Here is a 21,532-nt window from a genome sequence, read left to right as displayed (position 1 = left end):
AAATGAAAATGTTTTACAATTAGCTAGGCAAAATCAGATGCACAAATATAGGATAGGTGACAGCTGGCTTGGCAGTAGTACATGTTGCAAGGATCTACGGATCTTAGCAGACTGCAAGCTAAACATGAATTAACAGTGTGATGATGTGCAGCAAAAAATAGACTAATGCAATTGTGTACTGAAGCAACAGGAACATAATGTCCAAATCAAGAAATGCTAGCACTCTGTTCTCATCTGGTCAGATTGTGCATGGGAGTACGGTGCCTAGGGACACACAAGGCAAAAAACATAATTTTAGCAGAATAAAGGTGTTTTTGGATAAGTGTTATTTATCATGTGATGACATGTTCATTCCTGCTGCTGCCTTACATTTTATTCATTACTGTAGTGCACCTTTTCATTGATGGGCAAAACCTGTCAATAGGCTCTCAATCTTGCTACTATTCCATTACTGTCTTGGTGCAATAGGTCCCTTCTGCTGCAGTTCTGTTTCCCAGGCACTCACTTGATGTGAGTGAGCATGATTCTGCACCTCTCCTCCTCTCCCTTTGCAGCAATCACGGCTACCAAACCTTCCCAAAGCCAGCTGCTATGTGAATGTGCTTTGTGGCGGGTGGATCGGCCCTGGCTGGCTTCAGAAGATGTCACTACCACTTGTCCAGCCTCGGAGCAGGTGTTGGCAGCCAAGATCACTTGTTCCCTTGCTTCTTCTTGAAGCATGAGGCTGCTGTGTGCAGGACCTGCAGTGGTGGCAGTATAGCCAAAAGTACGAGCCCAAGACTTGTAGAGCCCAAGTGGTGGGCTGCTGGATCAGAGTCACTCTTGCTGACTGCTTGTGCCAATGCCGCTACTCCTCCAGACACCCCAAAGGGTCCAAGCCTGCCCTCCACTGGCAATGCCCACCTGTGCCTGCCAAGCTGCTGCTGTTGTCACCTCAGACCACCTGGGGCCCCCATTACAACTCTTTCCTCTCTCCATGCTGTGCCCCAGCCCGGCCATACAGTGAGTATGGGACACCCTGAAAGTGCCCCCCACCAGGTTTGGCAGTGCAAAAAAACAGACCACACAACCACAGACTGCCAAAGCACTATCATGGAGGAAAGTGTGATGAGAGATAATGTCAAACCAGTATGCTTCCATTCTTAAACTAGTGGATTATGTTGGGACATCAGGCTTGTGTGATAAAGTCCAAGGTCTTGGCATTACAATTCAGGAAAGGTACAGATGAGCTGGAATGTGTCCAGAGGAAGACAACAAAAAATGGTGAGCAGCCTTATTTTCACATTATTGTTGTTTGGTGCAAATGCGTCTGAATAACATCCCGCATTTGCTGTTGTTTTTTTCTACTTTTAAAATCCTGTTTCTGAGCGGGATTTATCTAATGTGATAAGGCTCTTAGGAGTTTATCACATGGGAGGAATTTCTCTTAATTTCAAATGAAAAGAAAGTGGGGCCAGAATGCATTCACGTGAATTCTCTAGTTCAGCTAATTTACGTGAGTGCAAATTGCATTCGAACTGGCTTCCCATTGCCCGAAAATAGCTTGCCATTGCCCAAATTTGCATGTGGTCACCTCTTACGCAATAATGTGAAACCCCATGATTGAATTCGGACTAACTTCCCATTGCCTGAATTTGCGTGTGGTAGTCTATCACACAATAACGTTAAACCCCATGATTGTGTTCGGAATGCCATTGGGTTATACTTCCAGTTTCCCTTGTCTGATAAACTCCTTAGACTGTGACGTTATCAGAAAATCTTTGCCACAATTGTGTGACTTTCCCAGGAAAATGCCTTTTTAATCCCCTGATTTTTCCCATGTTATAGTCTCCTTAGTTAGGGCAGGGAAAAATGGAGTAAGAGCCAGTTAGGAGAGGAGGAATGGAGGAGCTCTGAATTGGGTTTCTGGGAGCTAAGAACATGGAAGTTCAGGGAGAGGTTATTCTCTTTTAAACTGAAGTGTTTCCAGGTACTGTATGTAGAGCTAGATGTTTATTTCATCTTTACAATAAATGTTCACTCTATTTTCTCTGCCGGTCTGGATGTTATGCTTTACCACACTGAACACACTGATCAACACTGCTATACGAGAGGTCACTCTGAAACCTGAATATCAGATCTGGGGATCCTGAGGATAAAAGAGTGAAGGGAGTGGAGCAGGGTGACCAGATGCCCTCCTTTTCCATGACATCTCCTAAATTTCAACCGTCTGTCCAGGAGGAATTCCAAAATATCCTCCGTTTTGAGCATGACTAAGAAGCATGAATTTATATTTATAGCAATCTTTTCCGCTTTTATTTGGTAATCTCCAACATTTTGTGGTGCCTTGTCCTTCTTTGCAGTTATGGCATCTGGTCACCCTTGACAGGAGCCCTATGGCTGAAACTGTGGTGTCTGGAGAGGGGTGCCATCATAACCAGCCACTGATATTTTTTTTAACTTCCTTTTTCTAAGCTGGGTCCTCAGCTTCCAACCATTACTTTCAACTGCGCTTCCCTATTACTGAATCTGTGAACCTCACTCCTGATCTGAGGTTGTTTTTCACAGCGTTCTGTGACGTGACATCTCACCAGAGTCCACCACTTGGATCTAATTGGCATCCGGCTTTCTTGAGCACAAGAGCTTTCATCTTTCTTTGGTTTGCTTTAAGTACATGTGAATTCTTCACCTTAATACCACAGTGCCATTAGAGCCCTCGTGTGACCTCACCAGCCCAAAGACCCAGAGATGGTCTGTGACTGCCTCGTGAAGAGCTTTCGGGAAAGAAGAGGCTGCTGGAAGTCAGATTTTAAACTGCTCCAGGAGAGGAGCAGGCCTAATCCGATGGAACTGGTCTATCAGAAGCTAAGAGGCCCTTGAGAGTCTAAAGTGGCACTTGAGGCCTTTACTGGTAACATGCGAAAAGCATTCTCTTGACATATCCAGTTCTCGCTACTTGCTGTCATAAACAGTGGTTTGGGAAAGGGCTGTCAGCCAGAAGTTTAGGGTACCCAAAGTGATGCCTGTTGGTGAGCTGGCATCCTGGACTACAGGAACTGAGTTTAAAATCCAACCTAGACAATAAGGAAATAGAAATAGTAAAAGAATTCTCATCCCTGGGATCAAACATTGATTGGAACGGGGACTGCAGCCAGGAAATCAGAAGATTAAGAATGGGGAGAGCGGCTATGAAAGAACTAGAAAAGATTCTAAAATGCACAAAAGGTAGGAACATACAAGTCATTCAAGTCCCATTAAACACACTGGATAGCAAAATGGTGCCCCTTATATAAAACAGCAAAGCCAAGGTTTACTTTTTGGAATTTATTGAGATTTTTTAAATATATCTTCAAGTTGTGGATGCTTGAATCCATGCATAAAGAACTCGTGGATATTGAGGCCCAACTGTACTATGTATTCAGTGACCCTGGTCTCCAGAGTCCTAGTCCAACACCCAAACCACTAGGCCACAATGCCTCCCCTGTGAATTTGTATGTGTGCCTTCAGGTCATCTGCCAACTTAGGGCCACCCCATGAATTTCATAGGATTTTCTAAGGCATACTCAAGAGGTGACTTTGTCAGTCCCTTCCTCTGAAACAGAGCCTACAGCACACGGTGTTCATTGGCGGTCTCCCATCCAAGTACTAACCAGGGCTGGCCCTGCTTAGCTTCCATGATCAGACAGGATCTGGAGCCTTTGGGTGTTTAGATGTTATGTATAGCCTATTAACTTGCATGTGATCTTTGCCTTTGAGTTTCCGATTTATTGACTTATTGACAAGTTTCAACATAGAGGGGTTGTCGTTGCTTTCCTCTGAGGCTGAGAGAGTATGACTTGCCCAAGGCCACCCAGTGGGTTTCCATGGCTGAGCTGGGATTCGAACCCTGGTCTCCAGAGTCATAGTCCCACACTCAGACCACTAGGCCACACTGACTAGCTTCCCTTTAACAGGACTAAGTGACCTCCCTACAAGAAATCCCACTTCCCAAATTAAGAAGAAAAAAACAGAAGCGCTGGCCCTTTAAGACCTCCCCTCCCCCTCCGCCACTTCCGGGTGCCGCTCTCTCCCTCCTCTCTCCGCTCCCCGCCCTAGTCCTCCAGCAACCCAGCAGCCTCTCTAGCCTCCCCATTCCCCTTCCTCTCTATGGCTCCGGCTCCTCCGATTGGCCAGTCCGGGAGCCACGCCGCCTTCCCATTGGCTGGGCGGCCGTGCCTGGCGGAGTGCAAAGGGGAGCTGTCAGGCTGCCGAGCCAGGGAGGGAGGGGTTTTCCATTGCCGGCCCTGGGCCCTGGCCTTCGCGGGGAGAGGTGCTTCTGGTGCTGCTGCTATACGGACCCCTCCCCATGGGGGGCGCATGAGAGCCCGGCCCTCTTTCTCCCCTGCGCGGCGGGTGAGTGGGGGGCGGACTAGGAAGACGGGGCTTGCCTTGGGCTGAGAGGCAGCAGCCCAGCAGGGGCTGTGCCTGGGAGGGGTGGGGCTTTGGAAGGGCAGAGGAGAAGGGAGAGGGAGGGGAGGGCTCATGGGAGAGAGGGAAGGGGAAGGATGAATGGGAGTAGGGAGGGGGAGAAGAAAGGAGAGAGGGAGGATACAAGGGAAGGGAGAGGGGAGAGGAGAGGTTAATGAGGGGCGGGGAGAGGGATGCATGGGAGTGGAGAGGGGAGATGAGAAAGTACAGGGGAGGGGTGCATGAAAGGAGGAGGAGAGAGAATAGGGGTGCATGGGAGAGGAGGAAGTGCAGGGAAGGGGAGTGGGATGCAGGAGAGGGGAGGGTGGAGGGGGTGCCTGGCATGCTTATTCCTGGGGGTGGGCTCTGAATCCCAGTCTTCCTGAATATGCATAGCCATGGAAGGCTTGCATTAGGGTGGGGCACCTGTTTAGAGCCTAAAATCTCAGGTGTGTTTTGGGGGTTGTGCACAGCTAGGGGGGCTGTTCTTGGAGGAACCAATGCAATGATGGAGGAAGATGGAGAGAAGGGCTGGGATTGTACAGAGAAGGTGTTGCAGTAAAGCAGGGCGACCAGGTGTCTTCCTTTTTCAGGACAAGTCCTACATTTCAGCCCTCTGGCCAGGAGGTATTTTGAAATCTCCATTTTGAGCATGACTAAGAAGCCTTAGTCTGTTCTTATACTAAGAATGAGCTTACATTCATATGAGTGTTTTTAGCTGTCATTTGGTCATGTCCTACATTTTTCTTGAAGGTCCTAGGTTTTGCGGCACCTTGTCCTCCTTTGCAGTTAGGACATCTGGTCACCCTGGTTGCAATAAAGGGGTCTCTACCCGTTGTCACTTCAAGGGACTGACTAGAGGCAGGTTCTGGGTTTCCTTTGTAGTACAACCAACAAAGGCACCAAGGTGAATATGGCGAGGAGCCCCTTAGGATGTAATGAGTGCTTTGGAATAGAGGGTAGTTTGTTGTTGTTGTGTGGCTTCAAGTCATGTCTGACTTACGGCAACTAAAGTGAACCTCTTATGGGGTCTTCTTGCCAAGATTTGTTAAGAAGAGGTTTGCCATTGTCTTCCCCTGAGACAGAGAATGTGGCTTGCCCAAGGTGACCCAGTGGGTTTGCATGACTGAGCAAGGATTCAAACCCTAGCCCCCAGAGTTATAGGCAAACACTCAAACCATTACACAACACTGCAAGAGAGAATTGTGGCATGTAGATCTGAGGTCAAATATTAGCTGTCCTTATGACCACGAAAGGACTCTAAAGTGATGCTTCTGATATGAGGGAGAACTGCCCCACCCCAGCATGTTTCAGAGAACTTGTGCTATATTTGTGTTCATTGGGTGCGATTGTTTCTTTCTTTCCTAGAAACTCAGGGACCGGTACCAGTTCTGGGACCCTCACTTTGAGAGAGCCTAAGGGGAAGAAAACAGTAAACCTCCTCTAAACAAATTTTGCCAAGAAAACTCCATGACAGGGTTGCCTTAGGGTTGCCATAAGTTGAAAACAACTTGAAGGCACACATCGTGCGCACACACACACATGCTTTGGCTGCATCCGCGCTACAGAAATAATCCAGGTTGATACACTTTAACTGCCATGACTTAATGCTGTGGAATTCTGGGAACTGTGGTTTGTTGTGGCACCAGAGCTCTGCAAGAAAAGGCTGAGTGTCTCACTAAGGGGCTGTGCAGACAGCCCCAAAGGGGCAGCCTCCAGCCACCCCTTTTACAGCCAGATCAGCCCCACAGCAACTACATGCCACGGCCCCGATCTGGCCTTTCCAGGGCACAAAAAGGAGCCACCAAAAGCAGCTCCTTAGCCATGATGCCATGGCTTTACAGTGCTCCTTCAGTGCTGCTGCAGACACAGTGCCAGAGGAGCGCCATGATTCCACACACGGCAACACACCGCCCTGAGGGCAGAGCCAGGACATGTGTAATATGGATGCCACACTCCGACTCTGCCCTCAGTCCGGCCTTTAAAGCCGGTCTGCACAGGGCCTGAGTGTCCCTGGTTTTCTCTCAGCCAACTAGATTGAGCTGTGTTGCTAACCAGAATTTATAAATTACTCTTTCAATTGTAATGCCCAGAACTGACCACCCCCCTTGATGGCCAGTAAACATGCTGGCTCAGGGATTCTGGGACTTGTAATCCAAAAATAACTTTGCTAAGATTTGTGGGAACCTGATAGATTACTTTCTAGTTTCCCCCAGATCACCAGTTTTTAAAAATCAGAACCTAGGAGCCATAACTATGTCTGATGTTTCAAATCCTGCTAAGGAGACAATGAATATCAGTTTCTGTTTTCTACCATGCACCTTTCTTAGAAGTTCAAGAATCTTTGTTAAGTTCTTTGGCTATAAAAATTCATATTTAATTTTTTGGGGGGAAACATCCTCAATCAAAAGCAGGCATATTCATTTGCCATGGTGGCTAGCATGGACGTTATCACATGTGGCTTTTAAACAGCTTTTAACGTTCAAAAATAACACTTTTGGCTTACTTACTACACAACAATCTCAGTCTCATCACTGGCTTGCCATCCAGCTGTGGCTACAACACACCCTGTCATTGATGGGAAAATTCATCAATAAGCTCCCAAACTCACAGTTGTCCCATTAGTCCCCGTGTGATAAGTTATTTACACTGCAGTTCTGAGATTGGGCAAGTGGTATCAATGCCCTCCTCTTCCCCTGTTCATCACCCCCCTTGCTATGTGAAGGAAGGGTTTTTTCCCTTTTTAAAATTTATATTTTACTTGAAAGAAATCGTACTATCATATCCCCACGATTGCATTAAAATGTTTAAAGCACACAAAAATTTAAAACCCTAAAAGGTATGTTGGGAGGCAGGGTTAGGGAGGGATGCAGAAGAGAGCATGAGGCCCCATTTACACTGTTGCAAGGACATGAGAGAGGGAATACTTCAAAACAGGTATGTATCTGGTTCCTTTTAGTAGTGCAACTGCAGTGAGAATAAAAGAAATTAGTAGAAAAGTAGGCTGAGTTCTTAGGAATTTTTGATGGGATTATAAACTACTACATGTCTTCTGTAAGGTTGATCCTATATATTTTTCCTTTGTTCAGCTTGCCCTCGAACCCAGTGGAGATGACAGAATACAAACTGGTGGTGGTGGGTGCTGGTGGTGTTGGGAAGAGTGCACTGACCATACAATTGATCCAGAATCATTTTGTGGATGAATATGACCCCACTATAGAGGTACGCAGTCTTCACAGTGTTGGAAACATCTTCTGTTTGACCCAGTCAGTCAAAAGTCTCTTCTTTATCCATTCTCTGCTTTATTTGCCTGTGATCTTCATTTTTTTAAAGAAAAACTGTTCACCTCTTCAAATTTCTTCCATAGTTTCAAGAATCTGTTCTGTTTCCCTCGCTCTGCGTCTTTGATAATAGAATTATATGTTAAATTTATAGTTCTGCTTAATTGTAAGCTGCTCTGAGAGCCTTTAGGGCGGAGTATAAATACCATAAACAAATAAGAGTAAACATCCTTAAGTAATGTTGGGTTTGCTGTCCACTTGCTGTAGTTATTTTCTTGCCTCTTTTGCTTTATTCTGAATTAGGTTTAGTATTTGACTATTGCACTAACAATTGAGTTCAAGAGATAAATGTGCAATGGGCAAAAGTAAAAAGTAACCCCTGCTGCACACTGACTTCTTCCTGTTACAGTTTCATTTTTACTTTTCTCCTGTTGGTGCTTCTGAACCCAGGATTCATACCGGAAGCAGGTGGTAATCGATGGAGAGACATGCCTCCTGGATATCTTGGACACAGCTGGGCAGGAAGAGTACAGTGCTATGCGTGACCAGTATATGAGGACAGGAGAAGGCTTCCTATGTGTCTTTGCAATCAACAACACAAAGTCTTTTGAAGATGTTCACCACTACAGGTGAGAGGACAGTTATGTTTGGGAAGCTCATCTGTCAAGCCTCTGTTGTTCACCAGCCAACAGAGATACTGGTTGGCATACCAAATAAGCAAGCCAAAGACAACCTTGGGAGATGGAAATGGGAGAAATGGCAAAATCAACAGGGCTCTTCAGTTAATGTATTTTTCATTCTGGCTCTCTCTTTGCTTAAAAGAGCCCTTCTCAAATGTTTCTTTCTCCACTGGAGAAAAATAGCTGGTTATGTGAAATTTAAAGCAGCAAAAGGGCCAAAGGAGAGCAGGTTAAAGAGTTTCATCATGTCAAACATTTTTCCATCCAACTTTGCTGCATTCTGAACATTTGGTTTAAACAGACACAAACATGCGAGTGCACCTTTTCATTGTTATTATGCCTTTCCTTCGGTGTAATTCCAGGGAACAGATCAATCGTGTGAAAGACTCTGATGATGTTCCTATGGTGCTTGTCGGCAATAAGTGTGATCTGCCCTCTCGGACGGTCGATACTAAACAGGCTCAGGAACTTGCCAGAAGTTATGGAATCCCCTTTGTAGAGACCTCTGCCAAAACCAGACAGGTAGGATACTGTTCAAATAGCGGGAGATGAATGGTTCTTGGATTGCTGCCTTTACACTCAAACAGTGAGCTAAATCCAACTTTCCACAATTGGTAGAATTCTCCCACCTTCCTTCTGTTTCCATTTAGCCCAGCAAATTGCCCCCAAATGGCTCCAGGAGTGCTTTTTGGGGTGCATGACAGACTGCAGTGCAGTAAAGGATCAGTACTTCCCAATTCCACTGGATTCTTTCATTCATCCAGCAGAAAACTGCCCAATGCCTCTAATGGTATTTGGTGCAGATTATGGTGACTTGTGTATAGTCATAATTGTTGTGACGTTCTCAGTCTGATTTCCTGGTGTGAATCTTGGATTTGTTTAAATATTAAACACCTCATAACAACATCACATTTGCTGTTGTACAACTTACGTATGTTGGCTACAATTATTATAGTAAACCCATATGCTATCAGTCAAATTAACAAAGAAAAAGCCAAAAAAAAGTATCAGCAAATACAGTAAAATAGAAGACAGATTACAAAGGTAAAGTAAGTTTACTTATGGGGAGCTAACATGTGATATTAAAAAGCATTTATTGACATGTGGGGCCAAAGGTAGTATTTTGCTCTAAACTGCTGTCATGTTTATTCCATGAACCAGTGCAATTGCTGTGTTCATATTTCAGTGGGACTAGAAGTGATATTGGTGCAGTGCTACTACAGTAACTTGGGAAGTGTGATGTAATTCATGAACTTTGCAGCATGATGATGGATAGCTATCAGATAGCTATCAATCTGTATGGTGTAATGCAATCACTACCATCCATTCTCAGGTGCCAAAAGCTTTCTTACACCAAACGTAGATGTTAATATGTGGATCATCCACTGGCTTTTAAACATTGGGTTAGTGTAGTGGTTTTCAATCTGGGGGCGGGACCCCTTGGCGAGGGCACAAAAGTTGCTCAAGGAAATGTGTGAGACTTGGCAGTCCTGATCCCTCTTCTTCTTCCCAATTTCTTTCTGTCCTAGAGAGGAAGAGGAAGGCAGGGAGGGTGTTTGGAGCCTCTGCCTTGGCAAGGAAGGAGGAAGAGAAGAGCCATTTTATTATAAAATGTTAAAATATTAAAATAGCATGGAGAAGGCTTTTATAGATAATATCTGCATAATAACATCCACCTACTCTATTGTTTCTGCCTGTTGATGAATGGCTAGAAGAAATTAGGCTCAACTCTAAACCTTGTTCACCATCTGTCACGCTGTGGTTACCCTTAAAAAGCCACTACCCAGCTATAGACTTTGGGATCTAACTACATAAAAATCCTAGTCCCTCTGTAATATTTAATTAGGTCAACTAACCATGCCTTTTCTCCATTTTGGTCTCTTTTCCTTAAAGGGAGTGGAGGATGCTTTCTACACTCTGGTGCGAGAAATCCGAAAACACAAGGAGAAGATCAGCAATGGGCGCAAGAAGAAATCTTCCAAAAGGAAGTGTATTATCCTCTGAAGGAGAGACACTATTGCACTGTTGGGAGTGCGAAAAACCCTTTTAAGTTTGGGGATTTTCCCAAGCTGCTGAATTAATTTTGATGGCCATGCCCCTCACCCTTTACAGCAGGAAGGCAAAGGTGGTGGAGTTCTCAAAATGTCAATTACTTTACTCTTTTAAAATGGGACATTGCATCCAACATGGAGGATTTGTAACTATATTTGATCCTGGTGTTCTTTCCCCTTCATTTAAAAAAGAACGATTATCATGTTTCAGGTCTTTAGAATTATAGAGGTAATTCCTATAAAGTGGCCTAATGTAGCCTGACCCTACAGGTTAGATGGAAGTGGTAGAACAAACACAGTGTCTCAGAATCTTAGGGTGGGCCTTTCTCATTTTTGTAGCAATTTCCCTACATTGGTTCCTTGCAGGGCTGAAAAGCAAGCCACATAGTCTTGTGCCACCTTTCCTGGCATGAATCTTGGATTTGTTTAAATATTAAACACCTCATAACAACATCACATTTGCTGTTGTTATGAGAACAGAGAAAGGTGGTTTATTTGAAAGTGGCAGTGAGAAATGCCAAGAGAGCAAATGTGGAAAGCCAAAACCCTCTCTGTAGCTGAATTTTTCCTCCCACTGTATTAAAATAGATGGTGCTCAGTTCTTTTTCTTCTGGGTGGTTGAATTCCATATTTAGTTGTTTCTCTTTTTTCCCCTCCTGGTTTCACATGGGCTGTTTTAAATTAGCAATAGCAAAATACAATTCTATACTGTTTATCAGTGTACTTAAGCACTCCCTAAGCGGTTTACAATGTGTAAGCTAATTGCCTCCAACAAGCTGGGTATTCAGTTTAGCAACCTCACAAGGATGCCAGGCTAAGTCAGCCCTGGAGCCCCTGGCTGGTATCGAACTCAGAACCTTGTGAGTGAGTGGCTGCAGTACCAGCATTTAACCACTGTGCCACCAGGGCTCCCTTAAATTCTAAGCAAAGGCTCTGTTGCCTTCAAGTAATAGAACCTGGTGAACAGGGGGACCATTTCTGTCTATCAGAAATGTCTGTTGATGAGGTCATGTCAACAACATGAGAAATAGGTTGGGGGAACTAGTATAAACAGTTTCCTCAAAGGTAGTGGCATCTGTTAGTTGTGCATTAGGAAACTACCGGTATTCTTTTTCTGAAGATAGTTGAATATCAGTACTGAGCAAAACGTTTTTATATTATCTGCCATCATTGCAGCCTCTACTAAATGGTTATTCAGGTCTTGGGAGTATAGTGACACTTCTTTTTTAAAAGGAGATATATGATCCAAAGATCACTTAGCTCCCTCTCTACCTTAATCTCCTAGTCCTGGAAGTAGGAATGGGATTGGCAGGAGGAGAGCAGAAGTATGAATTATGACTAGAACAGTAGTTAAAAGAATCAATTCTGTCCAGCTGTGTATTTGACATACTCCTTCCTTTACTCCTGCCCCTCTCCCAACTGCCTTCAGATCCATTGCTAACTTCATTTGATCTTTTTTCCATGGTCCTGAGGAACTGTACAATAAAATGCCACCACTTGGAATAAACCTGTGAATAAGCTACCTGATTAAAGATCTGACATCTTTTTCTAAAGGTGATGTGAATTTTACAATGATGGACCATTCCTTGCTGAGATATGTAGTACCAGTTCATTTTGCCTACTCTTTCCTGGAACACGTTGTTATGGGAAGTTATCCAATCTGGGCACAGTACAGATCACAGAGAAATGGCGGCCTGCCGGCGCCTGTTTTTACTCCAGAGGGACGGTGCAGTCCCCAAACCACACGCCATCACTCCAGAGTAAAAAGAATCTGGAAAAAACGGGTTCTTTTTGCGCCGCCATAGTTACGTCGCCTAATAATCTACCTTTCTCCCCTGTCCTTTTTAGAAAATGTTCTCGTCTAAACAGATACAAACTGGGCTCCTTCCAGATACTTGCAAGAATATCAACTTTGTTTTACACAAGATTTCTTGAAGGCGTAAAGGAAAGCCAGGAAGGCACTAGAAGAAAATCTCAGCTAAAACCAACAGCTTCTGCAAGTGCTTGATCTAGATCCCGCCCCCATCTTGTTTAATGAAAGGAACATATACCCTGTGTTTGTATGGGGATAAACATAGAGTTCAAAGGGAGCTATTGGAAATCTGGAGCATCTGACTTGCTGTAATCCATCTTTGCAAACCTAATAATATATTGGGATGTTATTACCATCATGAGACTTTACCACACAACCGCCATTCTCACTGCAATCGCATTAATGAAGGGAAGTGCATAAATACCGGATTGGGAGCACTCCCTACCACATGTCCCTTCATTTGTACTACTGGGCTTTGTTGGTCCCATGCGTTCTCTTCTGCCCTTGTCCTTAACCCTGCCACACTGCCCTGCCCAGTGTGCTTCTCGTGTATGTGTTTTTGAAGCAGTTCTGGAGTTGTGCTAAAGCAGTTTAAGGGAGAAAAAGGTAAAACAAAAAAGCTGTTCTAGAATAGCAAGAGGGAGAGGAGAGACACTGATAGTGCATGACTGCACAGTCCCAGAACTGCCAAAAGATATTTACTGCACCTATTGACTAGTGCTATACCAGCATGATTGAAAGCTTATTGATGATTTTTTCCCTGTCGATGACTAGGTGTGGACTAACCACAGTTGGCAGACAAGGCAGTGATGAGAGGCAGATGGTGCTGTGCAGTAGGTATCATCAAAGGCACTATCATCAAACCTTTATGGTGGTTTAAAAGCGGTGTGTGATAAAGTCTGTGGTGTCATTTTCTGATTTATATCAGGAAAGTAAAACTTTGTATTAGAAGTAGAAATGTGGCCAAAGAAGTTGGAGCAAATCTATGCAACCTTTAACTCTTTTAAGCAGCGTTTTTGGAGTTTACAGGAATAAGCATTAGACCAATTGTGTGCCTATAAGTCATTTCTGACTTAAGGCAACCCTAAGATGAGCCTATCAGGGTTTTCTTGGCAAGATTTAATCAGAGGGGCCCTCCTCTGAGGATGAGAGAGTGTGACTTGCCCAAGGTCACCCAGTGGGTTTCCATGGCTGAGCTGGGATTTGAACCTTGGCCTCCAGAGTCCAACACTCAAACCACTACACTACACTGGCTCTTTCCATTAGGCCAACAGAAGAATGCAAACACCCAGTCGTAAATTAAATATCTAATTCTCAGAAAATCTTAATGTGAATCTATACTTTACCTCTGCACACAGGGTTCTGCTAATGGTTGCAGAGGAGACTAGTAAGGAGGGTAACTGCTTAGTACATTTGTAGTTCATATTGGCGTAATTTCTGGGTAGGGGGGGAAACCCGAGAAATTGCTTTGGAAAGGGGGAAAGGGTAGAACAAGAGTAAGATAACCCTTCAATATGAGCAGTACTTGGCAGTATGGTCAGGGAACTGTGTATTTGCTGTATGACATATAGTTCCAGGTTTACAACAACTGGGATCAGAACAGGATCAGAATAAAGAAAATCTGTTAAATTGAGCGCATCCACTCCAGAAAACAATAGTATGCAGATGCTGGAGTGTGACTGGTGCATACAGTGCTCCCTCGGGTTACGAAATTAATTCGTTCCGCCGCCGCTTTCGTAACCCGAAAAGCCTTCGCAAGCCGAAAACCCATAGGCGCTAATGGGGAAAAGCCGCGATTTCGTGTGAAATAGCGCCGATTAGGAAGGAATGACATGGGTGCTTTTACACCAAGGATTTAGTGTGGTATCTCCATACCTCATTTTACTGAACAACCACACAATATCAGCATCTGATTTCCATACAGTTCCTCTGGGGCACTTATATTTTTCTTCACAGCAGAAAAAGACCATTTACCTGCATGCTCACCCTCACCTCTGAATAGAAGCGTAATGCAATCTGCAGTTACAGAAACATTTGGCATTAGAGGATAGAGTCGTGATGTAAGCAATAACATCAGGAAAGTAATTGTCGCAATTCAGATGTAAGCAATAACATCAGGAAAGTAATTCGGTGTGACTTCATTGTAACTATGATGAGTGTTTTATGTCAAATTTTCAGCAGTCTTTTAACTAGTTTCTAAACATTTCAGTGCTCATAAAGTAATACAGAATTTAACATTAAAGTGTTCTCTGTTTTCTATTAAAGTATAAGCAAAACAAAAAAAGTAAGGAGTCATAAAATGGTGGCCAATAGAAATGGTACTGAGAATTTGTGCTGAACTTTAATTGGCTAATGCTGAACACAGCAGAATGTAAACTGCAGTACTTCTGACTGTCAGATCAAAAAAAACATTCCTCATTCCCCCCCCCCCTTAATGGATTTGTAGGGCAATTTTATCACATGGAGAGCTTCCCAGTAACGCTTTAGTTAAATAAGTCTCTCTTTGCTCTAAAACAGCCCAAGTGACCTCCAAAGTACAGTGGAAAATTGCATCAGTGTGAGGGTATTTTTAGTTTAAAAAATAAAATTTAAAATTCTGAAGGGGGGAGAATTACGCTCTAAAATCCTACACAGAGCCACTATAGTTCCCAAAACACTACCAATACTCACTGTACAAGCTATATGCAAAAACATGTTCATTAAATTCAAAATTACCAGTAGCAACAGGCACAAAAACCCCCCCATGAAACTTAAGACCAACATCTCAGAGATCTGCTTCAGTTTTAAAAGTATATAGTATTCACTTGAAGAATGAGCTTAAAGGGATTCAGATTCTTGCAATTTTTAAATTTATTTTTGTGATAACACTTTCCAGACATCATGTTTCGGCTGCACAAATTGAGAAAGGGAATAGGATTAGACAGGTGGTGGCCGTAAGTACTGTAATTGTAATTGAGGCCAAGGGTTTGGCCCCTTAGGTTCAATCCAGTTAGGATGTTGGTCATAGGGTAGAACTAAGAACAATATTGCCAGCAATGAAACACACATAAGGAGTCCAGGAAGCAACAATTTCTGCAAGATGAATAATAAGCCGTGTAAGGGGATATCACCGAACCTGTGTAGAGAGAAGACATTATGCTGGGATAACTACAATTAATTCATGCCCCCAAGTTCAATAAAGTCACAACAGTTGGAGCTTGGGCACTAGAGGGAGAAGGAGAAAAGCAATGGGGGAGTATAAAGAAGTCAATTGGAAGCATATGTGGATTTCAGATTAAGCAACACAGCTGCAAAACTGGGAGGGAATATGGGTTGCACTCGTCACAAGATGGGTACAGCTAGGAGGCTCCTCTTAAGGTTGATAGGACTGTCGTATGTGTGTGTGTTTTATACCATACTGTAGCTGTTCAAGTTCAACAGGTGAAGTGTGCATTCATTTTAGGAAAGGTGAGGATGTAGGGACAATGATTTCCCCTTTCAAAATGTATTTAAATTGGAAAAAATTCAGATACCACTTGTGTCCCTTTAAATGGGAAAGAAATGATGTGTATAAACGCTGCAGCCTTCAAAATCAGTGTGATTTGCTTTGCCTGTATTCTTCACTCTGTTGTCTGACCTTGACAAGCTATAGTCCTGTTTCACTAACAGTGCAGGGAAGGTTCTTTTCTCTTTCCAGGCCCAAAGCATATTAACTGGGAAGTCACCAAATTGATAGGCCATGGCGGCAGCGGGGTTATGTGTGTGCGCTGTAGTAATCCCCTCTGTTGACTATTACTGAATGTTCCCTTTAGGCCATTTCCATTTTTAAAAAAACCTCAAAATTATTTGCCAAATGCAGACATATTATTGACTTGTTTTGCCTAGCAAATAGATAATAGAGCTGCATAAGTGTTATTAACACTGTGTTCATGTTCCCCAAGCACCACCACCTTAGTATACAGTATAGTGAACCAATACTCACTGCTAGCTGTAAGTCTAACCAGTGCTTGCTTGGAAAGCAATAGTATCTCTCCTAGGAATACTCAATTCTTATTCCAGATGTGCAACACTAGTTATGGCCCTAAATATCCTAGGGCAGGGATTCCCAAACTTTGGTCTTCCAGGTGTTTTGGGCTTCAGCTACCAGAAGCCCTAGCCAATATGGCCAACAATCAAGCATTCTGGGATCTGAAATCCAAAACATCTGGAAGACCAAAGTTTTGAAAATACTGCCCTGATTGTGGAAGCTAAGCAGTTTCAGTCCTGGTTAGTATCTGTACGGGAAACCACCAATGAATACCAGGTGCTGTAGGTTATATTTCAGAGGACGTTTCCCTTGCCTAAGAAACCCCTAAGAAACTCCTTCAAGAAGTGACTTGAAGGCAAATACACAAAACTAGTTATGATTACTGAATAATGAAGGAAAAGCACTCTCTGCCTATGTGACCTTTAGTACACATGTTGTTCTGGATCTAAACTGTTAGACTGTTCTTATCCTGCTAGTGGCAGCAAGTAATTTGCTAGGGAAGGAGAAAAATGAGAAACAATTGAAACTACTTTGAGCAGACAAGTATGTGAATAAATTGAAACCACAACCTGATGAGACAAAAAAAAAAAAATACTGTATATATCTTCTACTCTCTGTGAAGATCTGAGTAAAAATATTGTCAAAAGTATACATCTGACAATAGGGGTTTCTCACCATTGAAGCAGGATTTCAAATAAGGTGCCATCTGGATTCTCAATAGCTGGGGTTAGCTCACCATGAACTGGGACTAAAGCTTGTTCCTCCAAGGCTCTTTCAGAACTCCTGTAACAAATAGCCAAACGTATCACAGCTTTTCATATGCTGAAATGCCTCATTTGCTATGGCAAATATTTATATTGCTACCTACCATTTACAACATCCACTTCATGTACTTCTCAAAACAGTGCTAAAAAGCTATGGAAATCCAAAATTCTCCACACAGGTGGCTCACATAATGAAACCTTGGCGTACACAAACTTTGTTTCATACGTTGCATTATTAATACTAAATTATTATTACATTATTATTTAATTATTACAAATATTGTAATTTTATTACCTTCAGGCTATGTGTATAAGATGTATATGAAACAAACTCTGGGCCCCATCTCCAAGTTATCTCATTATGTATATTCAGGTATTCTAAAATTGAAAAAAAAATCCAATACTTCTGGTCCCAAGCAATTTAGATACGGGATGCTAAACCTGTATTATAATATGTGATGCTGAAAAGAAAGTCTCAGGACATTGAAAAAAAGAGATGTTTTCATTACTGAAAATGGGCTGTTTTCAAGAATATTTTCTCGGGCTATTTTCAATAATAAAATATCTCCTTTTTTTCAATATCCTGAAACTCACTTTTTGACATCACATCTATTGGAGGTTAATTGGTGTGGAAAGTCCTCCTTGCTTTTCATTTATTATAACAGTTATGTTCATATTAGTCATCAAATTGAACAACTGAAGATAGACACACACTCTCTGTGAAGATGTGTTCATGTTCTGTTGGTGAAAAAGCCCATTTCAACACTTCTGGTCCCAAGCAGAAAGAGCCCAAATACCAGTACTGCAGCCACAACGTTGTGAGTTCAATACTGAGAACTCCAGCCAGGGTTGACTCAGCCTTCCATCCTTTTGTAGGTTGGTAAAATGAGTACCTAGCTTGTTGGGGACAATTGGCTTACATGTTGTAAACCAATTAGAGACTGCTTAGATCAGTATGAAGAGGTATAAAAAGGTAAATGCTATTGCTATTTCATAGCTTAGTATTGTTGTGTATTGTTATGTCTTCAAGTCGTTTCCGACTGTTGGTGACCCTCTCACAAGGGTTTCTTGGTAAGGTTTCTTCATCTGGGATGTGACATTGCCTTCCTATGAGACTGAGAGAATGTGATTTGCTCAAGGTCACCCTGTGGGTTTCCATCGCTGAATGTGGATTCAAAACCTGTTCTCCCCGGACTTTATCAGACAAGGGAAATTGGAAATATAATCCAATGGCAATCCGAACGCAATCATGGGGTTTCACGTTATTGCGTGATATACTACCACACGCAAATTCAGGCAATGGCAAGCTATTTTCGGGCAATGGGAAGCCAGTTCGAACGCAATTTGCATTCACGTAAATTCGCTGAAGTAGCGAATTCATGTGAATGTGTTCTGGCCTCACTTTCTTTTCATTCGAAATTAAGAGAAATTCCTCACATGTGATAAAGTCCCCAGAGATCTGTTACAACACTCAGTCACTACACCATGCAGAGTCAGACTCATCCTAATATGGTATAGATGATGTTTTTGTTGCCCTTTTAACTTAAAGTCTGCCATCTGAGGTGTACCACCTCTTCTGCTTAAAAGTAGAAACAATTTGAACACTTACAGTTCTGTTGAGCTGGCTACTGTGATTTCTGGAAAGGCAGAAAATGCCACCTTCAGGGGAATAAAATTGACTGACATGATCAGAATGCTTTAAGGCCAGTTAAAGCCATAATCTCCCTACTGCTTTATAACTTTAGTCTTTTTGTTCCTGATTTGAAAATCTGAGACTTTGAAGTATATTTGAAAAAACCCTAAATACCGTTTATATTTTCAAATAACTAATCTATTTTTTCATACTGCATATAAAAAAACAGGCCAGAACTAAGCAGTTCTACATGGAACAAAATCCTGCACACAAAACTTGTATTAATTCATTCATGTTATAGTGGCTTTCAACTATCACTGTCCTTCAAACATCAATTTTTATACAGAAAAGTCCTTAATGTGCTTGTCATCGCACATAAAGTACTTAACACAACACATCAAATGTTCAAGTAGCTACCTATGTGGGTGAAACGAGACAATGCTTGAGACTGCTAATAAGCATTTATAGGAAATATTATTTTTTAAAAAAAGCTTCTTACTGGGATAAAAGTGCATAAAAAAACCAAATATTTAGGAATTTGGATCACAAATAAAAATTCAGAATTATTTGCTAATAACTATGGGAATTTGTGGGATTGTGTTAAAAAAGATTTAAAAAGATGGAAAGATCTGAGCTTATCATTATTGGGAAGGATATCAGTTATAAAGATGAATATTCTCCCTAAGTTTCTATTTTTGTTTCAAACAATACCAGTAATCACAAATGAGAAACCATTTAAAGAGTGGGAAAAGGGTCTCTCAAAGTTTGTATGGAAAGGTAAAAAACCTAGAATAAAGATGAAATACCTACAAGATGTAGGTGAGAGGGGAGGACTCGCTATGCCTAACCTGAGAATCTACTTTGAGGTATCATGCCTATTGTGGTTGAAAGAATGGATAAGTTTAACGGATGAAGATTTATTAAGCTTGGAACACACTAACTTGAGGTTTGGTTGGCATGCGTCCCTTTTCTATGATAAAGAAAGAGCAAATAGGGATGTCAGCAACCATTTCGTAAGAGGACCTCTATTAAGGATATGGAAAAAGTATAAAAGGCTAATTTGTGATAAAATCCCGATGTGGGCATCCCCGCAGGAAGCCTTTTTCAAATATAGTAGTAAAAAGGATGAATGGATCTATTATAAAGACTTATTAGTTCTGCGGAATGGGAAATATCAGATTAAAACTCATGAAAGCCTTTTAAATCAAGGCCTTGATATTTCATGGTTCTTCTATAGACAGCTGCGGGAACGCTTCAGTATGGATCAGAAACAAGGGGGGATAGGCAATACCGACTCAAATCTGGAGGCAGAACTGTTATCAGATAAGAGGGCACCAATATCAAGGCTGTATAAATGTATCTTGGCCTATCAAATGGAAGATGAGTTAATCAAAGATAACATGATTAAATGGGCGAGAAATTTTGATGTGGTGATCCCTTTAGATCAATGGGAATACTCCTGGAAAAAAAGAATTAGATATACTTGCAGTCAAAGCATTAGAGAAAGTTACTACAAAATCTTCTACCGTTGGTATTTAACTCCAGTAAAAATAAGTAAAATGTATAATTGTAGTAATAATTTATGTTGGAAATGTGGGAAAATTCAGGGAACTCTTTATCACATGTGGTGGACATGTGAGCATGCAGTTAACTTTTGGAAAATGATATATTTTGAAATTAAAAAACTTATAGATGTAAGACTTAAGTTTTCACCTGATGTATTCTTGTTGAACATAATAGATTTTGGCTTGGAAAAGAAATGTGGCAAAATAATTTTTTATATGTTGTCAGCAGCAAGAATAATATACGCACGCAATTGGAAATCCAAAATGACTCCTCGCAAAGAAGATTGGATCTATAAATTACTTGATATGATGGAAATGGACAAACTGTCAGAGGCTCTTCGTAATGAATCACAAAGCAAGTACAGAGAGGACTGGACCATTGTCATAAAATCTCTTCAAGAACAATGGGGAAGAAATGTAGTAGTGGGAGTAGGAATATTATAAATGATATATGCCCTCTCTATTGTATATTTTATATTTGTTACCATTGGCTTAATGACTTAGGAAACTTAATGGAGGGACAAATGCTATGTAGCTCTCAAGGCCATTTCAATTTATTTTTAAGGCAGAGCCCCTACCGGCGAAGCAGCCAGAGACCATGGCTAGGTAGGATAAGGAGAAGGGGATAAACATGTACATAATAATGACTTTGAATTATAGTTGGGTCATATTAAGCAAGGATTAATTTATGTATAAATAAACAGAAAAGAACTGAAGGTTAGGAAGTACTAAAGACAAGGTTTGTATGGTGTGAACTGTTGAATATTATAAGCATTGGTTATAAACAGTTTTCTTTATTTGTTTTTAAATGTTGAAACTTCAATAAATATTATTAAAAAAAAAAGCTTCTTGTGTAAACATTAATTCTGACACAAATTTCTTATCCTTATAAAATGTTTAAAATAACATATTTACATTCAATCCTCATCAAGTTTATTTCTACATTCTTAAAACTTCCTGTTCTTTATCACCTACTATTGAGCTTACAGGTTTTTCTTTGAGATTTTCATTTGGTTTGCTACTTCCTAGCCCCACATAATTCAACTTATACCCCCAAAACCCCAATGAGATCCCAAATCCTTAGGATTTGAATCGTGCTATTATTGTTACTATATTTCTCTCTCTAATTATCACATTACAGACTTCAGGTGTGAACAGCATATTCCAATGCCCCCTCCCCAGTGCAGGGGAATCTCACTGTATTTAGAAAAGTAACTAATGGAAAATGCTAAACCATTGTCAACTGTGAGTTACTATTCTATATTCACAGCATTTTTTGTAATATTCAAATATTATACAAATACCCTCACTGTG

The 21,532-nt window shown here is 41.7% G+C and overlaps 2 protein-coding genes across 5 annotated transcripts in view; one reads left to right on the top strand and one right to left on the bottom strand.

Annotated features, from left to right (window-relative positions):
• Positions 1-4,194: 4,194 nt before the first annotated feature.
• LOC121935008 (GTPase HRas) lies at positions 4,195-11,964 on the top strand. 2 transcript variants are annotated; one of them, XM_042475994.1, is made up of 6 exons: positions 4,195-4,371; positions 5,794-5,857; positions 7,515-7,647; positions 8,157-8,335; positions 8,749-8,908; positions 10,280-11,964. In XM_042475994.1, the coding sequence occupies exons 3-6, from the start codon at positions 7,537-7,539 to the stop codon at positions 10,388-10,390; spliced, it is 561 nt and encodes a 186-aa protein (XP_042331928.1). In that variant the 5' UTR covers positions 4,195-4,371; positions 5,794-5,857; positions 7,515-7,536; the 3' UTR covers positions 10,391-11,964. The 2 variants fall into 2 exon arrangements, with proteins under 2 accessions (XP_042331928.1, XP_042331926.1); XM_042475992.1 differs by lacking the exon at positions 5,794-5,857 and having other exon boundaries at positions 4,196-4,371.
• A 3,118-nt stretch (positions 11,965-15,082) lies between these two features.
• The window catches only part of KASH5 (KASH domain containing 5), a 29,713-nt gene continuing 23,263 nt past the window's right edge, over positions 15,083-21,532 (bottom strand). For all 3 annotated transcript variants that reach the window (XM_042477631.1, XM_042477633.1, XM_042477634.1), the window contains exons 15-17: positions 18,630-18,679; positions 16,932-17,039; positions 15,083-15,365 (exon numbers count right to left, since the gene is read on the bottom strand). In XM_042477631.1, the coding sequence (XP_042333565.1) occupies positions 15,167-15,365; positions 16,932-17,039; positions 18,630-18,679 (357 nt within the window). In that variant the 3' untranslated portion in view covers positions 15,083-15,166. The remainder of the gene's footprint in view (positions 15,366-16,931; positions 17,040-18,629; positions 18,680-21,532) is intronic.

This window comes from Sceloporus undulatus, chromosome 6 (assembly GCF_019175285.1).
Source record: "Sceloporus undulatus isolate JIND9_A2432 ecotype Alabama chromosome 6, SceUnd_v1.1, whole genome shotgun sequence".
Classification (NCBI taxonomy): domain Eukaryota; kingdom Metazoa; phylum Chordata; class Lepidosauria; order Squamata; family Phrynosomatidae; genus Sceloporus; species Sceloporus undulatus.
Note: the sequence above shows the minus strand (reverse complement) of the source record. Positions and strands in the feature narration are given on the sequence as shown.

What these genes read in the sequence shown, in the direction of transcription:
- LOC121935008 (XM_042475994.1), top strand. Translation starts at nt 7,537, where the DNA reads ATGACAGAATACAAACTGGTGGTGGTGGGTGCTGGTGGTGTTGGGAAG. An exon ending in AATATGACCCCACTATAGAG is followed by an intron (nt 7,648 to 8,156) that starts GTACGCAGTCTT and finishes TTCTGAACCCAG; the next exon opens with GATTCATACCGGAAGCAGGT. An exon ending in CCTCTGCCAAAACCAGACAG is followed by an intron (nt 8,909 to 10,279) that starts GTAGGATACTGT and finishes TTTTCCTTAAAG; the next exon opens with GGAGTGGAGGATGCTTTCTA.